Source organism: Panicum virgatum, chromosome 1K (genome assembly GCF_016808335.1).
Source record: "Panicum virgatum strain AP13 chromosome 1K, P.virgatum_v5, whole genome shotgun sequence".
Classification (NCBI taxonomy): domain Eukaryota; kingdom Viridiplantae; phylum Streptophyta; class Magnoliopsida; order Poales; family Poaceae; genus Panicum; species Panicum virgatum.
This window is the reverse complement of record NC_053136.1, coordinates 12,452,175-12,464,909: the sequence shown is the minus strand read 5'-3', so window position 1 is coordinate 12,464,909 and position 12,735 is coordinate 12,452,175. Positions and strand designations below refer to the sequence as shown.

The following is a 12,735-nucleotide window of genomic DNA, read 5'->3' as shown; positions in this document are numbered from 1 at the left end:
GCTCGAACATCAGTGTCGCAGACTCTCTGTCTCTCGCCATTGCATGATTCGTCCGCTCTTGTTGCTGCTGGATAGCATGAATCACAGACATGTTGCGCTCTTCCCAGACTGCTGCCTCCTCCTGCAGCTTTAGCATCCTCTCGTTGAACTGTGTATGTATGTTGATCATCATCTGCATTAGATCGGCAGTAGTCAATGCTGCAGGTGCAACTGGAGCTTGGGCTGGTGCTGGATCTAGCTGAACTGGAACCACCTGCCTCTGCATCGTTAGCTCTAGGAGGTGGGGCTGTAACTGTGTAGTCCGAATCTGACGAGTCGGAGCCATAGTCGCCATCCCATAACCCATTAATGGCATCCAAATCCTCAATAGCATCATCTTCCCATTGAGTTGCTTCTCGCTCTACTGGACTCAGCTCACTCTGAGCAGCTAATAGGGCTCTCTAGCCACAGCGAGGATCCCTGGAAGACAGCGGGTTGTAGACCTTGTAAAAAGTAGGGCTCTCTTCAAGTGGGTGACGAACTGGATTCTGCAAATGCTGAACAATGGTCCCGTCCAACAGATAACTGATAATATGTGCATAGGGCTGCTGTCTTCCTGCCTTCAATCCATCTGCAATACTATCCTGAATCTCACATAGAAGAAAGTCTACAATATCAAATGGTGTATGGGACATAATGTGAAGGAGGAGCCACTGCTGGATACTAGTCACTGCCTCTCCACCTCCCATCCTAGGAAGAAGTGAACGTCGCAAGGCGTTGTGCACGACCATAGCCTCGGTCGTAAGTCTCTGGGGTGCACGGGAGGACTCGGGAAGGAACGGCTGGCGGTAGCAGATAGCTACCCTCGCACAAGATGGAAGGACACCACCAACACATGCACGTCTGGGAGGTTCAGCACCTGGGTAGGCCAGCTCGTGAAGGCGAGTGTCATTGAGATCCACTATGGCAGCATGAATTCTAGGAATGCAACAACAAGCATAGCAGCCGATGCAAAGTAACAGTGGCATTAGATCGTTTCCATTAAGCACTGTTAGTTAAAGTATTAGCATGCTATGGCTATAAGTGAGTTTTGCTGCTCATTACATGTCCCAAACATCACAAGCCACCTAGCCACCGAAGGAGTTTGCTTTTTATTGCACACAAATAAGTTCAGAAAAACAGGCAGCTTGGTCTTCAGAACTATGTTATGTTACAAGTCGACTTGTTCCAACACACCGTTCTGTAGGGGCCAGACAATTTTATGGACTTGGCAGACATGCGGTTCCAACTGTTTTTACCACGCACAATTTCGACCTGTCTGCACCGGATGTTTTCACCGGATAGTTCGTCACCGGACATACCTGAATCATTTGCCGTTGATAGCAACAGTCTCTCCGGTGTAGTCTATCTGGATCCACTTCTTCAGACTCCACCACTAGAGTTAAATGCAGCTTAACGGCAGGCGCCTGATTCCGGCGATTCTATAAAATCAAGGGTACCCTAAAATCAACGACACAGTTTCCATCTACATTCTCCCCCAATTTCCTCCACCATTGCCATCGACCTCCCTCCCAGAATTTGCTAAGGCGCCCACGAGTTCCCTCCCCGTGCTTCCAGAAGAGATGCTCGTCGAGGTCGCCATCCGCGTCGCGGCATCATCTTGCTCTTCCATGGCGGATCTCCGTTGCCTCCGGGGGGCTTGCACTCTCGTGCGCGACAAGGTGTGCCGCAGCCTCAACCAGTTCCGGGCACTGTATCAGTCAGAGGACGCGGGGACTCGCGAGCGATTGATTGCGAACACTTACGCCGCGGGCAACCTGGAGGCGATCTTCATCAAGGGGATGAGGGGTTTCTTCGGACACCACGGCGGGGCTCTTCAGGCGCCGCTGGACGACCTCGATCAGGCTACCCACGGCGGCCACAGGCCGGCGGCGTACATGCTCGCCATGGTCCTGTGGCGAGCAAACAGTGGCGTCGAGGCCGACCTCCGGTCAAGCGGCTCCTGGCGGAGGTTGCGGATAACGACCCGGCGATCGTCGTCTGCAGTGACCGCTGGGTTGCGGATCTACACCTACACACCTTCGCGATGCTGTGGATGTTCGTGTGGCCTCCCAACTCCCCGCAGCCAGCCCCCGTGCCTGGGCCAGTGCCTCGCGACGACGATCACCAGTGTGCATCCCACACGGGCTGGAGTCCGCTGGTCCTACTTCTGCAGCGACGAATGTAGGATCCGGAGCCTCTGCGGTGACAGCTTCCGCTGGCTCAGGATTGTTCCTTAGGATATGGAGCAACTCTAGTATTTTAAGCAGGTGCATTGTGGCTTTTCTTTTGTAAGATCTGTTTGTAGTTCTGAACAATGCGACTTGTTCTGTTAGAGCCCGAGCTTTTGGTGCAAGTTTTCTGTTAGTTCCTGATCTTTTGATGTAAATGTTGGCTCCTCTTGTAGCCTATTTCAATGCAAATCGAACTAATTTGCAAAATTCAGTGCAAATTGAAAATGGATGGTAGATAGCAATATCAATTCACAGCTCACAGCACTAACTTGACCCTGAGTTCATATGAGAAACATCAATTCAAAGCATTTAGTGCATGTGACTCCGACCCTGATTGGTTACGTTCCAAAATTTGCCTTGCCAAAACTCATAACACGACTCAATTTGTTGGATTCCAAGAATAGTAGCCCACCTCAAAAAGTACTTTCGCAATATTTTGCCCTACCCTAGTTATGGCAATTCAAAATTTGGAATCAAACCAATCACTCCCTTCAATTGATGATGGGACCGGTGCGACACCGGAATCGTTCACCCGATTGATTTACTGAAACCCGATGCTCACACCATGGTTAACCGCATGTGTTTGACTGGTGCTCAGAGGTGACTACCACTGGAGCATTATTCTTGAGCTTGTCACCTCATCAATGCAAATCGAACTAATTTGCAAAATTCAGTTCAAATTGAAAATGGATGGCAGATAGCAATATCAGTTCACAGCTAACAGCACTAACACGAGTACTGCACATTTTCGAAAGGACTCTGCAGAAATACAGATGAAAATGTTCTTTCCAAGCACCATTTGAATTGGTGTCCACCGTTCTGGATCCCGATCCAAATTTAAGGACACGAATTGGAACCTCGCAAAGCCCAAACACGCGCCCACAGATTTTGGGGTATCTACACAAAGCTCATAAACAACAGACATCATATAATAAATGGCCATAAGTCATTGAGATAGCAAAGTAATATTAGCTTGGCTTGCTATGCATCCCACACGATTGAAGCCACCATGACTTTCCTTAGACAAAATGAAAATGAAAGATGTTCAACAGATAACCACTAGCAGGATATCCAAAAGGCCACACGAAAAAGGAATAACAAAATAAAGCCGCGGGCTTGAACGGATCACCGTTATCACTCCGGAGCCTTCAGGGGATGGCCTCGTCCGGGTTGGCCCCTTCTTGACGAGGTTGCTGATGCTGACCTCGGCGGCAATAAAGCCCGCAGCTCCGGCGAAGTCATCGGCAAGCCTTTCCCGCTCCCGAAGCGTCGTCCCCTCTGGGAAACCAGGCTCCAACCGGCGCAGATCCTAGCCGGAGCGAAGCTAAGCGGCAGCGAATGCCAACATTGCGCCCCGGCGGATGCCGAGCCCCACCGCGCGCTCCACCTGCTCGGGAATACCCCAGAGATGGTCGAGCAACAGCAACCCTCCCGTCCCCAGAATCCCCACCGCGTCGAGCGCAGCGCGGGATAGGGCTTCATAGCGCTCCTCCAGGTCATCCAGCCGCCGGCGCAGTCCCTCCATCTCCCCGCGAGAAGCAGCCAAATCCTCCTCTAGGCCTGAAACTGAGCAGAGTCACGTTCGGCGAAGTCAGGCAAGAAGCGAAACAAAGACAGGGTCTCAGGAGATCCGGTATAGCTGGCCGCCTCGTCATCAGCGGAGCGCTTCCAGCTGGCCATGGGAGCAAGGGACTGCGGTACAGGTAGGCGGACTGTGTGAGAGCAAGGAGTTCTCGTCCAACCCGACTAAGCATTTATAGCCACATCTCGGAACCCCACCGCTCATGGCACCTTGACTCCCACGACACGCGACCCTTCCGATCCCCGCGGTCCTCGACCACCATGTAGCAAATAAGCGCAGGGATCGCGCGCTGGGTCCGGCGCCCCCCCCCCCCCCATCTGGCCCAACAATCTCGCGGGCTGCTTCGGTTGCTTCACATGTTCCGGCCCATCTGCTTCGCTGCCTGTTTTGGCTGCTTCACGTATTCGCGTGTTGTCACCGGGAAGACCGTTGATATCACCGGACATTTACCGCATGTTCCTGATTTGTTCCAACTACTTCATGTTTTCCCTTGCAACAGCAATCTAATCCCATAGACCAGCTAGACCGTTGCTATCACCGGATTCACAAATTGGATCGGTGATCAACACTGCATGTCCCGGTCAATATTTCAGGTTGAGCCCCACTTCGTGGGCACCAGTGGAGTTTGCATGTGTACGGCCCACACCTAATTGACCAAATATAAATATTGGCTCATTTGCAACCTATTTCAATGCAAATTGATCCGATTTGCCAATTTGAGTGCAAATGGATGGCAGTTAGCAATGTCAGTTCACAACTCACAGAACAACATGACCCTGGGTTCATAGAAATAACATAAATTCATAGCATGGAGTGCATGTGACTTCACCTGATTGCTTTTTAGAAACTCGATGGTCCCTAGCCAGACGTGTAGAGCTTAAGGATCCATCAAACGACAGCTTTTGGTGGCAAGCTTTGCCTAACTTGCGGCATGGTGAGCAGTTGCATGAATCCAAACATGCGGCGTGGTTTTCGCTTATGGATTTGCTGTTCCCAGTCAAATGTGGGACTGGTGTCCACCAGTCTGAAGCACCGGTCCAACATTGTCTCCGGTGAAATGAATCACGTGTTGCTCTTTTACTTCACTCACCAGTGAGGCTGTGGGTATCACCGGACATGTGTTCATGCCCTCGGAAGATTTCCTGGTGATTTACACCCACCAATTCGACCGGTGGTCACGTTCCATATTACGCACATTCATGCTCCTTCCTTAGTGTGGCAGCACCATTCGGACCGGTGATCTCCCCAATGTTGTCCGGCGAATGTAGTGTTGAGCTGTGCAGTACTGCGATGGTTCTACTAATGAATTTTGTTCCATTTGGGTGAACCTCCATTTCAGATTTGTGAGTCATGTTGGATTTTCAAGATAAGTTCATGCTGCTGCAATTTGTCCGTGATCAATTTTGCCTAAGTCACTAGAAATGCAAACAGACTATTATTGCTCCCAAAGGACGCGTCGGGAACTGAACCGGCACCGCGCACGCTCCCACCCCTCCCTCCATGGGCTTTTGGAATACCAACCGCCCGCCCCCATCCGCCCCGTCTACTTCGCGGGCTGCTTCTGTTGCTTCACGTGTTACGGGCTTACGGCCCATCTGCCTCGTGGCCTGCTTGGGCTGCTTGACGTGTGCCTCTTTTATTGCACTCACTAGTCACACCATTGGTATCACCAGACATGTTTTAATTTAGTCGGCAGATTTCCTGATGGTTTGCTCTCAAACCTTGGACCGGTGATCACTGTTCCATAGCATGCTTACCATGCTGTCTCGGAACATACGCGGCCTTGGCAACAAGGAAAAGTTCTCCAACGTCCGGCTACCGCTCCCCTACCCGTCGCCCCCAATCATTTGCCTCCACGAATCCAAGCTCGATGACAAAAACTAGGGAAGTGAAAAACTCGGAAGGCGATGGACGATTTGATATTGCCTGGACTCATTAAGGACCTCGATAAAATGTGCTGCAACATCTTCCATGTTTCCAGTGAAATGTTCTTCAACCCCCCCAAGACCTTGCACGACCAAGGTTTAGTTTGGCGCTAACTTGTGAAAGACTTTGAGTATGTACTCAAAAGACATGATTTTGGACGTGATCCTCTTTTACTGCACTCACCGGTTGGACTCGTGGACAAATAGTACATTTTCTAAAGGATTCATCAGAAAACCTGATGAAAATGTTCTTTACGAACACCATTTGGACTCGTGTTCACCGTTCTAGAGTAGTGGACCATATTTTAGGCATCTGTGAGCCTACCGATTCGAAATTGACCCTCCTACTCTACCAGAAAGATCATACGGTGCGGCGGTTGTCTAACCGGTGAGTGCATTTAACTTGGAATGTTACCTTGCACTCCAGAAACCGGTGAATGATGCACGGTGCCGCAACAGATCTAACCGGTGAATGCTGTAAACATGGATTGCACTGCACTCACCCGGTTGGACCGGTGGTCACCGTTTATATTACTTGTCAATATTTCGAGATGAGCCCCACTTCGTGGGCCACCAGTTGGGCTGTGCGTGTACATGGCAGCAACAGTCCGACCGGTGCTCCTTCCAAAGTTGTCCGGTGATTGTGGTGTCCAGCTATGCTGGTGAATGCCAATGATCTGATCTCCGTTGATGAACAACAATGCCTGCTTTGTGAAGTTAGGTGGATTAATGCAATGTTGTATTGTCATTGCAGACCTTATATGAACAATGATTGTAGTCCTCTGTTTAACATGTAACCTGTCCTTCTCATGCTCAATCACAAATTTAGCAAGTTGATTATCAAACAACAAAATATCACGCATTTTACCATAGCCATCTTCAATTACAGCAATCATTGAACATCAAAAGAGACATAGCTAAAGGAGACACAACTACTTCAGTTCACACAAAAAAGGCTCTATTACCACTAGACCATGCATAGTCCAGACCTGCATCTACTTCAGTTCACACACCCATGCGTCCACTACAACCTCCCTCTGAACAAGTCATTGTTCATGCAAAATGAGCATGAACAGTGCTACACCAACCTACTTCTTCAGGAATGTTCCAAATAGTATGGCAACCATCATCACCCCAAACATGCACATGATGAACCCATAGATTTGACTAATTGTCATACATCTCATGGCTGATCCTATTCTGAAAGCATAACTTCCTTCTCTTCAACGGCATCATTCCTCAGCTGGATTGCCTCCAGACAATACAGATGCCAAATGCCACATGCAACTTGCTGGAACTCTGGTGGCCAAACAAAATGTTGGATTCCCCCCTACCAAACAAAAATGACACTGATCAGTAGGGAAACAAAGGATATAGATCAAAGCATTGGCAAGATGAAGTAATGTTGTAGGAATCTGATGAGGGATTATCTGATTCACCAGAGTTGACACCAGATCCCTGCACCATCCTCTTGGATGGATGGACGCGGCGCACCGACCACCGGAGCTGTTGTCATCGGAGGCCGCTAAGGTTTGCAGTGGCTGCGAGGGTTCAACTGGATCAAGGTTCGCTGCCGCCTAGAGTTCATCCAAATCGCCGCCGCTTAGGGTTCATCCAAATCGCCGCCACCTGTAGGGTCTAACTCATAAACGGCTCAAACTATATTAGATCCACCATTCAATTCTAAACTATACTACTCGAAACGTTATTCACACAATTATGGATTTACTATTGTACCCTTGATCAAATAAAAAAATTCGGAAAGACAATTATCCCACCTCATCTCCCCTGGTGCGGGTCCCACCAATTCGGTATGCACCTGGTGCATACGGGCCTACCATTTAGTATGCACTGGGTGCATACCGGGTGCCTCTCTTTTTGGTGCCTCTTGGTGCCTATGCCTTCCCAGCCGTCGGATTGTGCGACGTGAGCCGTTGATTTTTCTCCAAACATTCTAATAAAGTTGTACTCTATTATTATTATTATTATTATTATTATTATTATTATTATTATTATTAACATGACAATTTCTTACTTCTTTTATCAAACATGGACTCTTAATGTCAGCCTAGATGAAAAAATTTAAATCATACGGGATTTAGATTCGCATAAATTTCTAGATGCTCTCAGCTCTTTTGTGGAACATGGACTCTCAAGGTTAGCCTAAACTATTAGGTCTTCATAAAATCCAACAGTGTAAATCTTTACTTTTTAGATTAACTATATATATTCGATATGAACTTTTCAGTGAAGACTTATTTTTTTAATTTAGAATTTAGCTAATCATATTCGGCGTGGACTCTTTGATCATGTCCTAATTTGCATATTTTTTTAATTCTAAAATCAGCTATTTATTAATCGAATTTGAGATGGACTCTTGAGTTAGTTTAGACCGTTGGATCTTTATAAAATTCAATGTTATAAATCCTTCTCTTTTTAGATTAACACGGTAATTTCTAGATCCTCTCAGTGACCATGGTGGTTTCTTTCAACACTCCCTTATTAATATAATTAGTAAGATGGCTCGTGCAAATAGCATGGGTAGCTAGCTCTTTTTTTATTTGAATATTTGGACTCTTTTCTACTTCAAAATAAATTTATCCAAATATTTTTGGTTTGATCGTCATTCTTTTGTTCAAAAGGCACGGACCAAGGTGTCACATTTTTTATCATCATATTTGTAGTGAAAGTTGAAATCTTTGTAAAAATAATATTTTGTATAGAAGATTGTACATTGGAGCTGACTCAATATGTTTTACGGATGTTAAATATATGATCTTTATGACAAGAAAATGGATACCATTCTTCAAATGTTATTAATTATAGACATCAACTTGCTTTTGAACGAACAGGTAGCGTGCGTGTGGCCTCTCATACAGAGACAACCAGTAGCATACATTCTGCTGCTGTTAATTAGTTATTAACCACAGCACAGTTGGCCCTGATCTGACCGCTAGTTCCGGTGAGCGGGTTGATGTTCCCCATCTTGATCATCGCCGTGACGAAGTCGGCGAAGAAGGCGGCACTGTTGGAGCTGTATTTCTTCACCAGCGTGTCCTGCGAGCCGCCGTTGTAGAGCTCCTGGTCGGAGTGGAGCAGGCCTTTGCTCTTGAGCAGATCCCCGTAGTAGGCGTTGTCGAAGGCGAGCTCCGTCTGCAGGTCGAGCGGCGCCAGGACGGTGTCGTTGACGCCCGGCGTCGCCGGGCAGTTGCTCTGGCGCAGCTTGGCGAACGGCTGGTTGATGTTGGTGTCGTTGTAGATGCGGCCGCGGTAGACCCGGCACTGCGTGAAGCCGACGGTGTGCGCGCCGGAGAGGGCCGTCATGTCCTGCGCGCTCAGACCCTTGTTGCCGAACGCCGTGATGAGCGCGCTGAGGTTGGCCGCCGGCGAGGGGAGGTCGCGGTTCGCTTCGTCCTTGCTTGCCGTCGTCGAGTCGCGCCGGCCGAGAGACACGTTCCAGGTTGGACCACCGAGCTGCAACGATTGACAAGCGTAAGAACTTTCGATAATGGTGTATGATTCTATTGCTGCGTCGATCTGCTGGCTCTGGGTGGCCCGGCCGGCCGGCACGTACCAGCACGGTGCCGTCCCTGGCGGCGAGGGCGACGATGTCGGCGCAGGAGACGATGCCGGGGCAGCTGGCCTCGACGGCCGCCTTGATATTGTTGATGACGTCGTAACCGCGGACGGAGTTGGCGTTCGGGAGGGCGGTTTTCTCGCCGACGAAGGTCCCCACGTCGTCGAGAAGAATGGAGGCGTCGCAGCCCTGCCCGCAGGCGCAACGACGACGTTACCAAATTAATTGATGTCACCGTCGCAAAAGTTAATCGATGTTTCAAGACGTCCAGCATTATCCGCTAAAGGTGAAATTTGGTGATTCTGATTAGGTGCACCTTCAATTCTTTTTTTTCAAAATTTTACACCGTACCACTTCTCTAAAATAGAATTATATTTTGAAGAAGTAGTGCAAAATTTTAAACTAAAAAGAATTGAAGATACAACTAAGAATCACCAATTTGCACCCTTATTATCCGCGGAGACGAAATACCTGAACGAAGCAGTCATGAAAGAAGAGCCGGAGGAGGGAGGCGCCCATGCGGGGGTCGGAGCCGATGGCACTGGACACAACGGAGCGCACGGTGGACTCGAACGACGGGCAGCTCGTGGCGTAGAACGACGTCGAGAGCTGCTGGCCGTAGGCTGCGGAGGAGAGGAGGAGAAGGGCGGCGAGGAACAGGCAATGGCCGCTCGTGGACGAAGCCATGGCGTGCTGCTGGCTCACACGATAATTGCAACAAGTTTGGCAAGCTTCTTCCTTGCGACTGGCATTAGCTGATGAGACGGTGTCTGTCTGTGGTGTCTTATTTATAGTGCTCCTGCGGCGTTGCATGTACATGGGGATGGATGGGGTAGCTTATGCTTCGCTCCTCCCCATGTGAAAAATCTAGGCCAACTTATCTGTGTTTAGGAATCTTGTCCTGAATTCCCGTATCCGCCGCTGGGTAACGTGCAACCATCTTCCGGTGGCATCGGCCGGGGAAAAAAAAGAATAATCATCGTTCTCCCAACCAAAAATTTGGAGAAGCCACGAACCAAGTTGGTTAGATTTTTATTTAAATTTTTGGTTTGTTCCGTTTGGTTTGGTCGGTCTCATGTCATTGATAGGTGGGTCTTAGTCTATCACATATGCGAGTCGGATCAGACCCCTCTATCCACGACTCGATCATGTACGTCCCTACAAATTAATGCACGGGCACGTATATGTATCCGATAATTATAAAAAATTTGTCCGTAGCAACGCACGGGCATAATTGCCTAGTCTATTTCTAAAGAGAGTAATGTTTTCACATAAACTTTTGGTGTGGTCCATTTGGTCTGGTCCGCCTTGTATTATTGACAGATGAGTATTAGTCCATCCTGTATGAGAGTCAGACCAAACCTACAAATTAACACACACCAATATATCCGATTATTATACCAAGTTTACCCGTAGCAACGCACAAGCATATTAACTAGTAATATGTCTATTAGGGTAATTTGAGTGTTCGTATTTTTTTGAAATTTATTTCAGACACACTATTTCTTTTTAAGGTGGGCGGTGAAATGCCACTCCACCGCAAGGTGCTTGTGGTATGTCTTCATAGATTCCAAGAGGGGCCGGTCCAGTCTCTCTATGTGCAAATAAAGGGGGTAAGATGTGCACATGTGTGTATACATAGGAGCATATATGTTTATGCTGGGCTTCGTAAAAACATGAGAGTTGGTCTATACGAGTAATAAATTATTTTCTTCTTTCTCTTGATGGTCCAAAGACACAACTATAACCCTAGCTATAATCAGATCGAAATAATGCTTTGTGCGCGCGGCGGCGTGGGAAAGATTCTTTGCATGTGCGTCCAACAATCACAATCTGATTCGCTTCGGGCTGGACCGCGCCTAGCTAGGTCAACTCAACACGAAGATCATCATCGAAGCCATGGGGAATGTTGACCTCGATTAGGATACAGTATATGAGTGGAATATGATGAGCTACTATACCGCACACCGTACAGCAGCAGCAACATGCACATGCAGGACCGTAACGTACGTGCGCAGGAGCGATGGACCAACGCGCCGGCCATCATTCCGGGCGGCCGGCCGGCCGGCGTCCAACCTTGACAAATAACGAGACTGAATTATAAGTAAACTTTATACTACAAAAATGATTTTTTAGCAACGCGCTCCATTTTTTTTCTAGGTAGATCAAAATATAATCCGTTGCTACAAAGTAAGGGAAGCTACTGTAGCAATCCATACCATTGTATCTTTTTTAAATTACTATTGCCTCCCGTAGCAACGCACGGGCATGCATAGTTAGCTTTTAATTTGAAAATACACATGTACCATGATAAATGTTACTGCTATCTCATTGCTTAGGTCGATACGAACCTATTGGAACATAAATGCATTTCTAGGGGTAGGTGACGCCATCACCCTGCCCCTGAAAAGGCATGACCCGCCCTACAAATGGTTCCACACCAAAATAATTAATAATGTTTTCATATGATCTCGAATGAGTCAAACTTTATATCAAAATTGCAGAGAATGACGAGATCTAAAACTTTATAGTTGATAATGTTTTCATTTGAGGCCATTTAATGGTCCAAGAAAAATATTATAAGTTCTCTAATAGCAATAACTATATAGCATCTCATATAACTCAAGTAAAATTTTGAGGTTTCCATAATCTTAACATTTATAAACATTGAAATATACTTAGCATATTTTTACGTTTCTATAGTTCATAATAACCATAGTGTAGAAGTTTCACTTTTTATTTGTTTTGCTATATTTAAAGATTAAATGAATTTTTGGATAAAATAGAAAAATATTTTTATGGGCGGATGGTGGCGTCACCCGCCCCTAGAAATGGATTTGTAGGGCGGGTAATGAAGTCACATGCCACTACAAATCAATTTTAGAGTTAATATAAATAAATAGTATACCCTATATAGCCACAAGTGATTGTGTAGTGTGGTGGTAAAAGGTACACACGAAGTTTGAGGTTGGCAATTCGAATCCCGACTTTTGCAAGTGTGCATATCTTGTCAAAAAAATCGTACCTTGACAACAGAGGAGATAGGGGCTTGTGGTTGTGGCCGGTTAGCAGCGATATATTTTTTCTTTTTTCTTTTGTTGTTTTCAAATTCTATTTCTAATTTTTTTCATGTTCTGAAAAATAATTTGTATGGATGGTTGATATCTGTAGGGGAAGGCATGTTACCCGCCTCTACAAATCGATTTTTAACTGCGAGAACTAGAGACTGGTATTGCACCCATCTCTGAAAATATGTTTTTAACTGCCTCTAAAAATGATTTTTGTAGTAGTGGAGCTGGCTGCTAGCTGGTAGGTAATAGAGTCCATGTTCGAATTGGAATGAGATACTTAGATCCTATTTAGTAGATCATCTCGTACTCAATTTAAGTTCGGACTAAA

At 47.0% G+C, this 12,735-nt stretch overlaps 1 protein-coding gene across 1 annotated transcript; it reads right to left on the bottom strand.

Moving 5' to 3' along the window:
- Positions 1 to 8,559: 8,559 nt before the first annotated feature.
- Positions 8,560 to 10,070, bottom strand: LOC120695413 (peroxidase P7-like). The gene is made up of 3 exons (XM_039978674.1): positions 9,808 to 10,070; positions 9,334 to 9,525; positions 8,560 to 9,233 (listed from the first exon to the last, which is right to left on the bottom strand). Exons 1-3 carry the CDS (start codon positions 10,021 to 10,023, stop codon positions 8,673 to 8,675), a joined length of 969 nt encoding a protein of 322 aa, XP_039834608.1. The 5' UTR covers positions 10,024 to 10,070; the 3' UTR covers positions 8,560 to 8,672.
- Between the last annotated feature and the right edge of the window lie 2,665 nt (positions 10,071 to 12,735).